General features: G+C 38.1%; 1 protein-coding gene across 3 annotated transcripts in view; it reads left to right on the top strand.

Moving 5' to 3' along the window:
* Nucleotides 1–12,211, top strand: part of CASK (calcium/calmodulin dependent serine protein kinase) — a gene marked incomplete at its 5' end in the record, with an annotated part of 219,985 nt that overhangs the window by 149,850 nt on the left and 57,924 nt on the right. For all 3 annotated transcript variants that reach the window (XM_084262855.1, XM_084262856.1, XM_084262854.1), the window contains one exon: nucleotides 7,930–8,051. In XM_084262855.1, coding sequence (XP_084118981.1) covers nucleotides 7,930–8,051 — 122 coding nt within the window. The remainder of the gene's footprint in view (nucleotides 1–7,929; nucleotides 8,052–12,211) is intronic.

Below are 12,211 nucleotides of genomic sequence, written 5' to 3' on the forward strand. Positions count from 1 at the left end.
TTGTGTTTTCAGTATTTGCCACACAACTGAAATAAAGTTTCATTTTCATTAAATTATTAAAGAATAAAACAGTTTGGTTTTGCCGTTTAGTTACAAAATAAAGCTTTTCATGGACTAATGGGCTTTTTTCTCCTAACACTATTTATATACACTGTAGTATTAGTCATGTATTATTTTCTTGCTGTGCCCTTGCATGAACTTTCTTGCTCATTCTGTGTTGATGTGATGCAGGATATATGCATTGTATTTGTGCATACACCTGATTTAAATAACTTTCCAATGTGTGTCTCCTTACTGAAGGAGTGTTGCTGACATGTAGGGTGGAGGTTCTGCGGTGGGTTAGCCACACGCTTTGACAGAGACTGAAAGCGCAAACACTTCTAAAACCTGAAGACTATGCTAGACAGAGGAGGTGTGAGAAATCTAGACTTTAATACAAAGTACAACCATTTCAAAACTAAGAAATTTTGCACCTCAAACTATAAAAACACGATGTGGTTTGGTTTTTTTTTTCCCTGCAACATTTTAAGATTTGTAGGCTAAACATTTATTTTTCCTGCCCTAGGTTAGGGCAGCAAGATATATGGCCATGTCTGATCTAAGTCACAGATTTTCTTTTGCTGCTGGTGGTGGTGTTTGGTTCATTTTTATGATCTTACAGGTTGTGGGGAATGTTGGTCCTTGTCCTCCTATTTCCCCATCTCAGAATGCCTGTCCGGTAATGAGAGAGTGAGAACTTGGTGGATTTTTAAATAGAAGTTTTGCAACAGTATTATTTTTATACAGCAGTAGGGAAAAAAGAAACCTCATACAAATCCCCTGTCACTGATTTTTGGGGGCTATTTGTACATAGAGAATTTCTTCAGCAGATTTGCTGATTGATAGGGTGTGCTGCTCTCACACTGGTTAGAAGAGGGTTTCCATGTATTTTTGCAATGAAGAAGTGTCTAAGAACATAATAGTGAGGGACATTCATTTATGAAATGTTAGTTGTTTAGCATCATGTGAGGGTGCTAATTATAAGGTGCAGGTCTGGTCTGAAAAATGGTATGTCCTTGCTATATATCTCTTCACCACCCTGCTAGACTACCTGCTGTCATGTTTGTAGCTAGTTTTACAGCGAGAGCAGAGATGCCAAGCATGGAGAGGAGAGAAAGCTGGACACATGCATACACACAGTGTCCCTGTGTGTGTGCAATGCAACAAAGCCTATCTTCAAAATCAAGCATCCGTTTCTAACCGCCCCTCCCTCCCCTCCCCCCTTTGCCCCCTCTGCGCTTGTATTTCCATATATAGTACTCCCCTCTGCATTCTTGCTTGTGTTTGGGAACACTTTATCTCTTGTTTTCTCTCTTTTCTTTTTTTTTTCACCCTTTTTTCTTTTTTGGTCCTTCCCTCTTTTCCATCCTGCACCTATTTCCTTTGGGTTTCATCTCTAACTTTTACATGCCTTTCTGTCCCTTCCTGTACTGCCTCTCTTCTTCAGTTTAGTTCAAAATCCTAATACCCTTCCATCTCACCAGCTGTCTTCTTTCTCCGGTTTCACTGTAGTCTCCATAAACCTCCATCTTTCTAGTTCTCTCCCTAGACTCTTCCTGATAGTTTTTTTCAATATATATCTATATCTATATAGTGTGTATGTGTGTATTCTTACTGTCTTAATTGTTTCCTGGTAGCATTGACAGAACTGCCTGCATTTAGGTGCTTATTTGTAAATTTTAGAGTGTCTGAACTTTGCTATTTAGGTTCTGTCCAAGAGTGAAGAAGTAATTAAACTCTATAAGCTCAAATTTGGGGAGGACAGAGTCCTTAACTCACATTTTGTTTTAAGTACACTGGTTTGTATATATGTGAAAAGCCTCACCTTATTTTAAGCTATTAAAGACATTTACAAGTGCACACACGCATACTTTGCTCTCATCTGTCTTCACAGTATAGTGAAAAGCAAAGGGCAACAAATGACTGTGTGAGGTTAGAGGCATCTCGGTTCCAGTGATTCTTGCAGAGGTAAAGTGATGATGAGTATCTGATCCTCCATTGGTTTTCTCTTCATCTGAGAAGTTACATCAGCACAAGCAGTGGAAAGGTCCCATCTCTGGAAGAGATTCTTTTCTCATGTTTAATGGAAACAGCAGATGTTTACTATTTTCTTTACAGGACCAACAGGAAATAGAGGTGTTCTTACAGATTTTTATTTCCTGTCCACTGCTGAGAAGGCCAACCTGGCCTTGTACATAATGTGGGCAAAGTGTTTTCTAATTATGCTGATACTGAGTTTAGACATTCATGTTTGGCTAAAGCGAACAGTTTCAAATGTGTCTATTGGATTGTGGCTTGAAAACCACAGCTGACAGACACCCCTTCACTGCCACAGCATGTAGTGGTTAATTACCGAACGTGTTCAACACTTGTGGGTATCATAGTCAGATGCCAGTAAAACAAAACTACCAGAGGTAGTGATATATACAGTTATCACTAAATAGGTCATTTGAAGCTGTAAGTGTTGCTGGAGTCTTAAAGCAGAAGCAAAGCATCTTTATTTGTCATACGTGAAAAATAAAGTCCATAAAACCTGAATCTCACACTTAACAGAGCTGGTAAAAATGACCTCATTGTCACTTCACCAGATAGGTTTTATCAGAATCTCACAATATTTACTTGCTTTTTTCTGAAAATGACTGCACTTTATAATAATGCTCATGTTTGGCTTTTATGAGATTGTATCCAGTGACTTCGTTTAGTGACTCTAATATTTAATCTCTCTAAAGCCCAACAATTTCTGATGGGGTTTTTTCTCTGTACTTGCTAGCCTCAGACCTCTTCATAAACAAAGTAAAAGCTAAATCCTACCTTCTGAAATGTCTGTGCTTTGAGAGCCAGTGTTGTTTTTTAATTTCATTTCCAGCAGTTTCACACAAGAAGGTAGCCAAGAGATGAAGTTGGGAGAAATCAGCTTCTGTTGATTGTGGATTGACTGGCATAAGGACAGAATTGTAATATATGCAGGCATCACAAGTAGCAGCTAAGCTCCTGTTACTCATTTAAAAACCACTGTGAGGTCTTCCAGACACAGTTACTTAGCTACTTATACAACTTAAAAAATAGTTAAAAAGCTGATCCAAATTAAGTTTATAAGGATAAAAAGGATTAAAATGAGTGGTTGGTGTCAAGAGCTTAATTTTATATGGCTTTTAAGGGGTTTAGGTTTTGTCAGTGTCTTTAATAAAAATACGGTAATAGTATAGTGGTTGTTCTAAAGTCATTTCCTGGAATACTAATTGCAGGAGGCTTGCAGAAAGGTCATGTGCTTATAGTTTTGCTTTTAAACAAGGTCAGGCTTCCTCTAATAACCTTTCATTGCTCAGAAGAGGGTTTATGAATGACCAAGATTTAAATGGACATTTGTAATCTTCAGTATTAAAAAAATAAAACCATTATTTTACCATTTCTCAGAATGTGCTTTTTACCCTTTATCAGAAGGTGTTTGTGGTCACTATGTAGTCTTTTGGGTTTTTGCAGCAAAACCTAAGTCTCCTTACCTGAACAGTCTTTTAGCCATACCCCATCACAGATCACAGATCACTGCTGCACGAAAAGCAGCTGGTATTTCTCTGTACTGCCTGCTAAGTAAGAGAAGAATTCACTTGCACGTGGCTTGCTTGCTGAGCCTTTGAAAAGCAAACTTTTGGGGTGTTTTTTGGTGGAGACATACTACAATCAGAGAATATGTAGGCAATTATTGAAATAGTGTTTTAAAGACTTTTAAGCTATCTTATAGTCTCTTTTCTCCTGGGGGAGAAGTAAGCAACTACTGCCTACCTCTAAAGTTCGGTTTCTCTAGGCAAACCACCTGTTCTGGGTTAGAATAGTTTGGGTGCCAGGACGTAATGACAGCACTCTGTTTTACCAAAGCTTTGTCTACAGTGTCTATACCAACTTCACAAGGTATTAGGTCACTGTACTAAACTATGAAGACTCTAGAGATACAGTTCTCTCTTACAACTGAATTCTTTCTGAATGGCCATCTCCGTAAATGAGGTAACAGAACCTGCAGGAAATATCTGTGATAACTTTGACTACACACTGGATGAAGAAATCATCCCAAGTTATTGCCTTATAAAGCAAATATGACCAACTGACAAATAATAGATCTGCCTCAGTAGACAGCAAGTGACTCAGTTCATCTCCATCTTCTTAGAAGCAATTTGGACTTCTTCCCTAAGAAGTCATTTCAGAAACTATAAAAATATTTTATATACTAGTACTAACTCCAGAAGACTGTCATAAGCATTCTGAGTTGTTTTTTGGGTTTTTTTTAATAAAATGAGAGCTCATAGTTTTCAGCTTTTCAGAGTTGCCAGTCCCAAGGGAACTGTAAATAGTTACAGTCATCCTTTCTTAAGTAGTTTCGTGGGAATATGAGAAAGGCAAAGTTGTGTGCATGGCCCAGAATGTCCATGCTCATTTGCTCACTGAGAACAGATCAACCAGTTGAAAGCTGGAGAGGGGCTGGAGAAGGGCATGGAGTGAATAGAGTGATAGGACAAGGGGCAATGGCTTTAAACTAGAAGAGGGTGGATTTATATTAGATAAATACAAGGAAGAAATCCTTCCCTGTGAGGGTGGTGAGGCGCTGGCACAGGCTGCCCAGAGAAGCTGTAGCCACCCCCTCCCTGGCAGTGTTCAAGGCCAGGCTGGATGGGGCTTTGGGCAACCTGGGATAGTGGAGGGTGTCCCTGCCCATGGCAGGGGGGTGGAACTAAATGGGCTTTTGAGGTCCCCTCCAACCAAAACCATTTAAAAAGAGAAAACAAACAAAAAACAAACCACCACAGCTTATGTGCAATTACAGTAGGATCCACAGTCTTCTCACAGAACTATGTTTGTTGCAGATTTTTTACCATTACTGTGGAGAAGAGTCACTTGTATCAGGGAACTGCAGCCTCTCCTGCATAATCACACGTTTTTATAGTAGCTTAAGGGGCAGGGTGAGAATCATCCACTTATGTGTTTAGGGCTACTTGAAAATTCTGTGGCAGTAAGCAGCATTTTCTAATGAAGTTTACTTTAAGGAGTCTCAAGAAACAAGCAACTAAAGCCAGTCGGGTTAGTTGACTTCTTTTTTTCCTGACTTCCTGATATTTATGCATAATTCTAATTTTTATCTTTATAGATTCATTCTATAACCTGCAGACCATAAGAAATCTTTTAAATTTGCATGAATGCATAATAGCTCATTTAAGTCCTTTATCATCAGTGCTGAGGCTAAAATGGGTGCATTTGCAGTCATGAAAAGAGATTAAATCCTATTTCTGGAGGATATACATTTTAATTATAAATTTTGAGGGTTTTTACAGTTTCCCCAAAGGTTAGAAATTTAGGTTATACTTTTTAGGGACAGGTTTACCATAAAGATTGGTTAATTTTATTTTAGGGTGGTATTTTTTAGCTTGATTTAAAACTCCTCAGAAAGGTACTCTTAGGATTTTAACCAGGTGTCTATAACAGAGAGAGTTGAAGTGTTCACAAAAATGCCTGTAGAATTGTTCTATCACTTATTTTATGCAATAACATGCCGTAGTATATTGCTACTCTGCCATTTTCTCATGCATGTTATTTGTAAATATGTGAAAGACATGGCAGTAAATACAATATAAGATAGTAGGTAAAAAGACCGTAAGGTAGGACAGTGGTTTTGGGGCATTAGCAAAGCCACTGTCAGAAGTTCTCATCAAATTTGTTAAGGGTATTCTCAGAAACTTTCTTTTACAGCCATGTATTCGATGTGACCAATGGACAGGAGAAAAAGGACCCAGTAAACACAGCTTAATGTTTTGGAATTACCAGATATTCAAGAGGTTGTTGAGATGCAAATATTAAAACCTAGTAACTTTATTTCTATTTGAAAGATCTCAAGGTATTCCAGAAAATAAAATTCTCAAGTAAATAATACTGTCAAAGAAATAATGTGGCTGGTGGTCCAGAGCATTCCCTGTTGCCCTGTAATACGGCACAGAAGGCAACTTTGAACATACTTCTTATTGGTTCTGCTTTTGGCTCAAGTTTTAATGGTTATGAGCAACACTGAGCAATATTAGAGACTTGAGATATCCAAGCCTCTGAAGTGAATCTTCTCTTGAGTTTTCCTTGAAGTAAACACTTCAAATACACAAAAAGGGCTTTGACCTGGAAAGCGAAATTTTACTAGAAAAAAAACCATAATTAATTTAAACTCTGAGCATTACAAGATTAGAAATAAAAGATAATTCTAACCAATTTCCTTCTGCCAACTGTATCCTGGGAAGTCAAGCACTGTCCTTCAGGCTTAAAGATGTCCAAGTTCATCAGCCTTTAATTGACATACTGCAAATGTTTAAAGAAACTCAACACAGTCCCTGTAATGTTTTTCTTCCCTGGCTCTGAGGGTTCTGCTGCGTATTACCAGCAGATTCTCAATCCCTGTATTTTCTCAGGTTTCCCACTGTGTCTCCCAGTGTCGAAGCTGTGGGGGAGAGAGAGGAATTTGGACAGTTCCTTTCAGCTAGGCATGCTTTTTCACTGCCAAAGACAGAGCAGTCTCCTCTCCTCCAAAGCACCTGACCCCATGCGCAGCTCTAGGATAAGGCAAGCCATTCATTTTATTTGCTGACCAGCCACCTCATAAATTAATGCATTAACTTGGAAATAAGTAGTCAGACATATATAGTGGGAGAGGACTAAGCATTATTACTTCTCATGAGCTGTGCTTTTTAACCTTGGTGTAGAAAAAACGCTAATGAGAATCCTAGGTTGGGATTTGTACTAAATATGCAAGTTTCTAGACCTGTAGTTTAGTCATCCTTCCAAGCCATGAGGTTACAAGTCTCATGTAGTAGTTTGTCTATTGTGTTTAATCCTGTTTTACAAGGTTTTCAGAGAAATAAGTGAATTTAACTAGTTTCTTTGTGTCATTAAGAAGGGGTTGGGTTGGTTGGGGTGTTTCTTATTACACATAGAAAATGTAATACATTGCAAAAGGACTTGAGTTAAGAAAGGCTGGTAAGAAACGTTCATGTAGTGGAGGATGGAATTTCAAGAAGTATAGCAAGTTTTTTAGATACTATCTATCTTGACAAAAGGATACTGGCAAATGAATAAGTAAACAGAATAAACATAAGGAGAAAACAGTGAAATATAGAAAGTATAGAATTCTGTACCCAGAATTAAGAATTCGCTGATTAAAAACCATTCAGCAGATCACTGTCACACACCAGCATTCTTGCAGACTAGCACTGGGAACGCTGCTGTCTTTCCAGATGCTTTTATCACTGTGGAACAAGTGGTGACATGGGCTGTGGGTGTTCAGATACAGCCGAGTTAGCATTCTAGTAATGCACATGAGCGGCAGCCGTCACTGATACCTGATTTTTAAAGCAAGTTTGACATTGTTCCACAAGGAACCAGTGTGGGCTGGTTTGCTATAGACCTATGTTTCTGTATTTTCCACTGCTGTGAGTTCAACTCTCCTCATGGAACTCCACCTTCCATAATGCCTCCCATTTTTCCTTTTTCTCCCCATATCCCTCACTTTTCACCCTTATGCCACATAAAAATCCTGCTCATCTTCCTATGACCCACAACAACCCATTGGTCAAAAGGCAGCAAATGCTATAACTGGGTCTGAGCAAAGCTAAGCTTAATAAAACCGGGTTTTACCCTCTCTTCAGTTAAACCATTTCTTCCATATAATCACGCTATATATGGGCACTGTTGATATACATAAAGTTTACTCAGAGAGATTTCCTGTAAAAGCTCCAGCTTTCTAAAGTTCCTGTTCCAGTTGTAGCAGATGAAGTGAAAGTTTCCTTTTCCAAAGTTCAGTTTACCATGAGTCTTTGCTTTATTGATTTTTATTCTTTCTTTTTTTTTCCCCTGTTTATTGCCCCATAGGAGCAGTCTCACAGGTGCTGGACAGCCTGGAAGAAATTCACGCGCTTACAGACTGCAGTGAAAAAGACTTAGATTTTCTTCACAGTGTTTTCCAGGATCAGCATCTTCACACGCTACTAGATGTAAGTTTTCTGTGATAAACAATTTGAATGCGTTTCTGTATTTGTTTTTCATTGGGTAATATTTTGGTTTATCCCAAATAGAATCTTTATTTTTGTTTCACACCAAAATGAATTTATTTTACGTTATTTATGGAACGTAATGATTAACTATCACTTTACATAAAAATACATTTTAGGACTGTGTATATTTTAGAGTATGTAAGTGGTTAATGACTTGGTTCAAATTAATAGCTTTGAGTTAAAATAATTTACCAGAATGGGAACAGATTCACTCCTTTTTCTTATTTTTAAGTAATGTGATAATCTTGGACCAGTTCTATGGATTTTCTTACAAGTATGACATTCTTTTGTGTGAGACACCTAGCTTTTCTGGTTTCTGTCCTGTTCTTGAGCATTGTATGTAATAAGCTCAGTCATTTAAATCTGTATTATTCTGTGGCTCATGAGAGCTATTACTCCATCAGACAGCAGTGGGTGTTCCACAAACTTACAAAGCTGAGAGATACAGGTTAGTGCTTCCTGGTAGGCATAATCAGGGTCTGGTCCCCATTTCTTCACTGTCTGTAAGCGTAGTTCACTGTCTGGCTACATGAACAAATCAACTGTGATATCAGATGGTTCACAGGTTTTTATTTTTATTTTTTCCAGAAAACTAAAGCGCTCAATTTTGCAAAAGTCATTTTGAAAAGCAGGTGGCCCTGTCTTTGAAGGAAAATGTTGCATGGTACTTACCTTTCTGTGCCTTGAGGGCTTCCTGTTTACAGAGTTTCTTGTTATCTTATCACATGCAGAAATCCTGTTGTATTTCCCTGTAGTTTTTTTAACTAAGAAGTCCTAACAAGCAAATACATTGTACTTTCTCCAAAATCGTGTGAATTTGGGAAAAACATACATATAGTTTTGAGGTAGGAGTATTTGCTGGACTTCAACTCTCTGCAAAAACAGGAGCCTTCAGCATCACTGCAGGCTTCACACTCCATCCCTCGCAATGAGTGCCAAGACTTATTGAAAGGCAAACTGAAAAACATATCATGCTGAATCAAACAAAAGTGCTCGTGTGACCATATAGATAATGATCACTTTATTACTATATCTTAAATTCAGCAATTTGGATACCTTAGTGAATATCACAAACCTAACAAGATGTCTATGCTTTTTAGCCAAAGACATGCAGGAATAGGAGTCGTTCCTGCTGTCTGATCTGATTCTATGGTTGTAGAAACTTTTAAGAGCTTCTGAAAAATTGTTGAATGCCTTAGTGCCTTCTTGAAGGTTTGCAGGGTAAGATCTGAATGTAAATAGTGCCATAGTTCTTCTGGTGTCCAAACTCTTTAGAATGTAGTAGGAGATTTGTACACTTACAGTTTGTTGGTGTGTCACCTGGATTCTGTGCACCCTTCAACTTTTAAAGGATTCACATCCACTCATCCATCCTTCTGGAAGAGGACCCAGCTGCAGGGTTCTGAACTGACCTCTGTGGGAGTGTATAAACCTCCTGGTAAAGCTGTCCCACAGCATAGCTGCCGGTGTAACTGAAGGAAGCAGAGATAGTTAGCTGTTAAGTGATGAGGGCATTGCTCTGGCATAAGTTTCTACAGTTCTAATCTTGGTTCTCGATAACTGTTTACACATTTCACATTAAACAGTCATTGGATAAAATTGCATGAAGCATGCAGGAAGAAGGGATTACAAGCTCATGACTTTCCTGAATTGCATCACCAACAGCTCATCTTGCCGTTTGTATTAAAATATCAATCAGTTTTCCCCAGTAGAAGTTCATCTAGCTTCTGTACCAGGTGCTTAAATCGCTCTTTTTATAGTGCATGTTGCAGTATAGAAATATGATAAGATATGAATGAGGAATTAAAATAAGGACAAGGAGAGAATAACATGAGTGTAATAAACAGAACCGAAACACTTGTGTCACTCCTGCGGGAAGATTGTAGATATTCATTAACCTTTATTACATTGTCATATAACTCTTGGGCTTTGGTTAACCAGGCAGCCTTAGCTTAAGTCTAGTGCTGTATGACTGGTCTGCCAGACCTTAACTCGCACTTCTGCAGTGCTTTGCTTTTATCTGTTCTTCACAGTGCTGGTCTGGTACATAGTATTTCACTGATGATCTGGTATTTCTGTAATCATCCACTGTAGCCTTTTGAACAAGAAAAACTCTAATTAATTCCTACCATTTGCTGTTCTCTTATTTAAAAGTCACTGTCATTCTGTTGGACAGAAAGGGGTACATTAAATGTACGCTATAACAACATACTTCTGAGAACAAAATACTGTCAGAAAGCATTTTTGTTTTCTTATGTGGAAAGGGGATGATAGAACATTCCCAAAGATACTTTGATTGGACTAATGCAAAATAAAATCCTGAAAGATTGCAATGTCATGAAATATATGAAAGACTGAAGCAAGTTGCAGACAGTATTATTAGAAAGGGCAGCTTTCTCATTTCAGTAACGTGAATGTGGGAGATTGATTTCTGTTTATGCATTGGTACTACTCCAGTTTCTCTCAGGACTCTGGAAAAAATCATCAGTTGTACTTGGATGAAGTTCTGTCAGGGACATTGTTTATTCCTCTCAGAGTATTTGGGGTTAATGAGGCCACCAGAGCAAGTAACCTGTAAAGCATTATATTCAGCTAAATGAGGTTTTTATCATCTGTTGTGAAGTTGTGGCAGTCACTTTGCATTAAAAGTACTGTTCCTCTTTTTTGGCCTTTTTCCACAGTGAAGTTTATTCTCATGATCCTACTCTTTCTCAAGAGTTATCCTTATTTTTAGATTAAGCGCATGATGACAGCTCACTCCTGAACTAACTCTTTTTCTGAAAGCAAAAAAGCGAAAAGACAGCCTTTGTGTTAAGAGAGCAACTTACCCATGTGTTGGTTTTTTTCTGGTGGTACAGATCACAAAACAGAAGTCATCTTTCTCAGTAATACATTAACTAGTTGTTATGAGGGCGGGCGCCTCTGAAGGCCAGACAAAGCAGGGTTCCTGTCATCCAGTCGGTTCTTTTTAAATGAATCATTAATGTACGTCTGTGTAGATAGCTATCTTAAGACTCTTCCACTTAATTTGGGTGCCGAAGCTGTTTGAAACAAGGGGGAGAAAGGAGCCAAGTACTTACAAAGTAATTTATATTCGCTCTGGACTAAACCCTGCAGTGCACCAGCACATCCTGACAGGGCATACTGAGTAGTTTCATTGTGGGTTTTTTCCATAACTATACAGAATCCCTCTGATGGGTTGAGGCATGGGGTTTCTTCCTGTACAAAAGTTACACAAAAATTACGCAATTCATTATTAAACAGATAATATTGTTACTGAGGAGACTAAAGAAAAGGGCCTACTAGAAACAACCATTTCTAAATTCACAGATTAAAAAACATTGTTAAATAATTGTCCTTTCTTGTAAATTAATCAAGTAACTTTGGGTCGGGGAGATTTTACTTCTTTGCTCCCTTCTGTTAGAAATGCGATGATCAAAATTTTGGTGACTGCTGTAGGACGTTCCTGTGTGTGGCTTAGTTCAGTCTGGGTTTACACCTATATAAAGCTTTATAGATCATTTCATTCTGGTATACAGTTAAGATAATAAAGAATATAATAAAATTAAGTAAAGTATAGGGTATAAATAACTTCATGGAAAAGACAGAGCTAAATTTAGGTGGTGAAGAAGCTTTTTATTGCCACTGACATTTACAAGCTTTATCAAATTATTTGATACATTTTTTTTAATTGACTTTCATGAAGGAGATCCTGGGAGGCATTGCTGTCTTGTGTCAGCCATACTGATAAAGAAGTTGGAAATGAATGTGAAGAGGCTACTAATTTTGGAGACATTGGCATTTGGCTATTTCCTCTATCACAACAAAAGATTTTAATTTAATGATTGTTTTGGAAAGTATGCTGGGCTTCAAGGCTGTGCCTAATGAGATTTTTACACATTGTGTTTCTTCTCTATCAGTGCATCAAAGGAAGCAAGGTTTGCTGAAAACTAAAATCAGAAGCTGCTGTCTTATGCAGCTGCCTACATTAAAGGAGACAAGAGAAATCTTTCTTCTGTTGAGTCAAGTAGTTTGGTCACCTCTCCAGGGATGCTTTCTGTGGGTGATTCTGAATGCAGATGTCGGTGGGATTTACAAGT

This window comes from Gallinula chloropus (genome assembly GCF_964237585.1).
Source record: "Gallinula chloropus genome assembly, chromosome: 1".
Lineage (NCBI taxonomy): Eukaryota > Metazoa > Chordata > Aves > Gruiformes > Rallidae > Gallinula > Gallinula chloropus.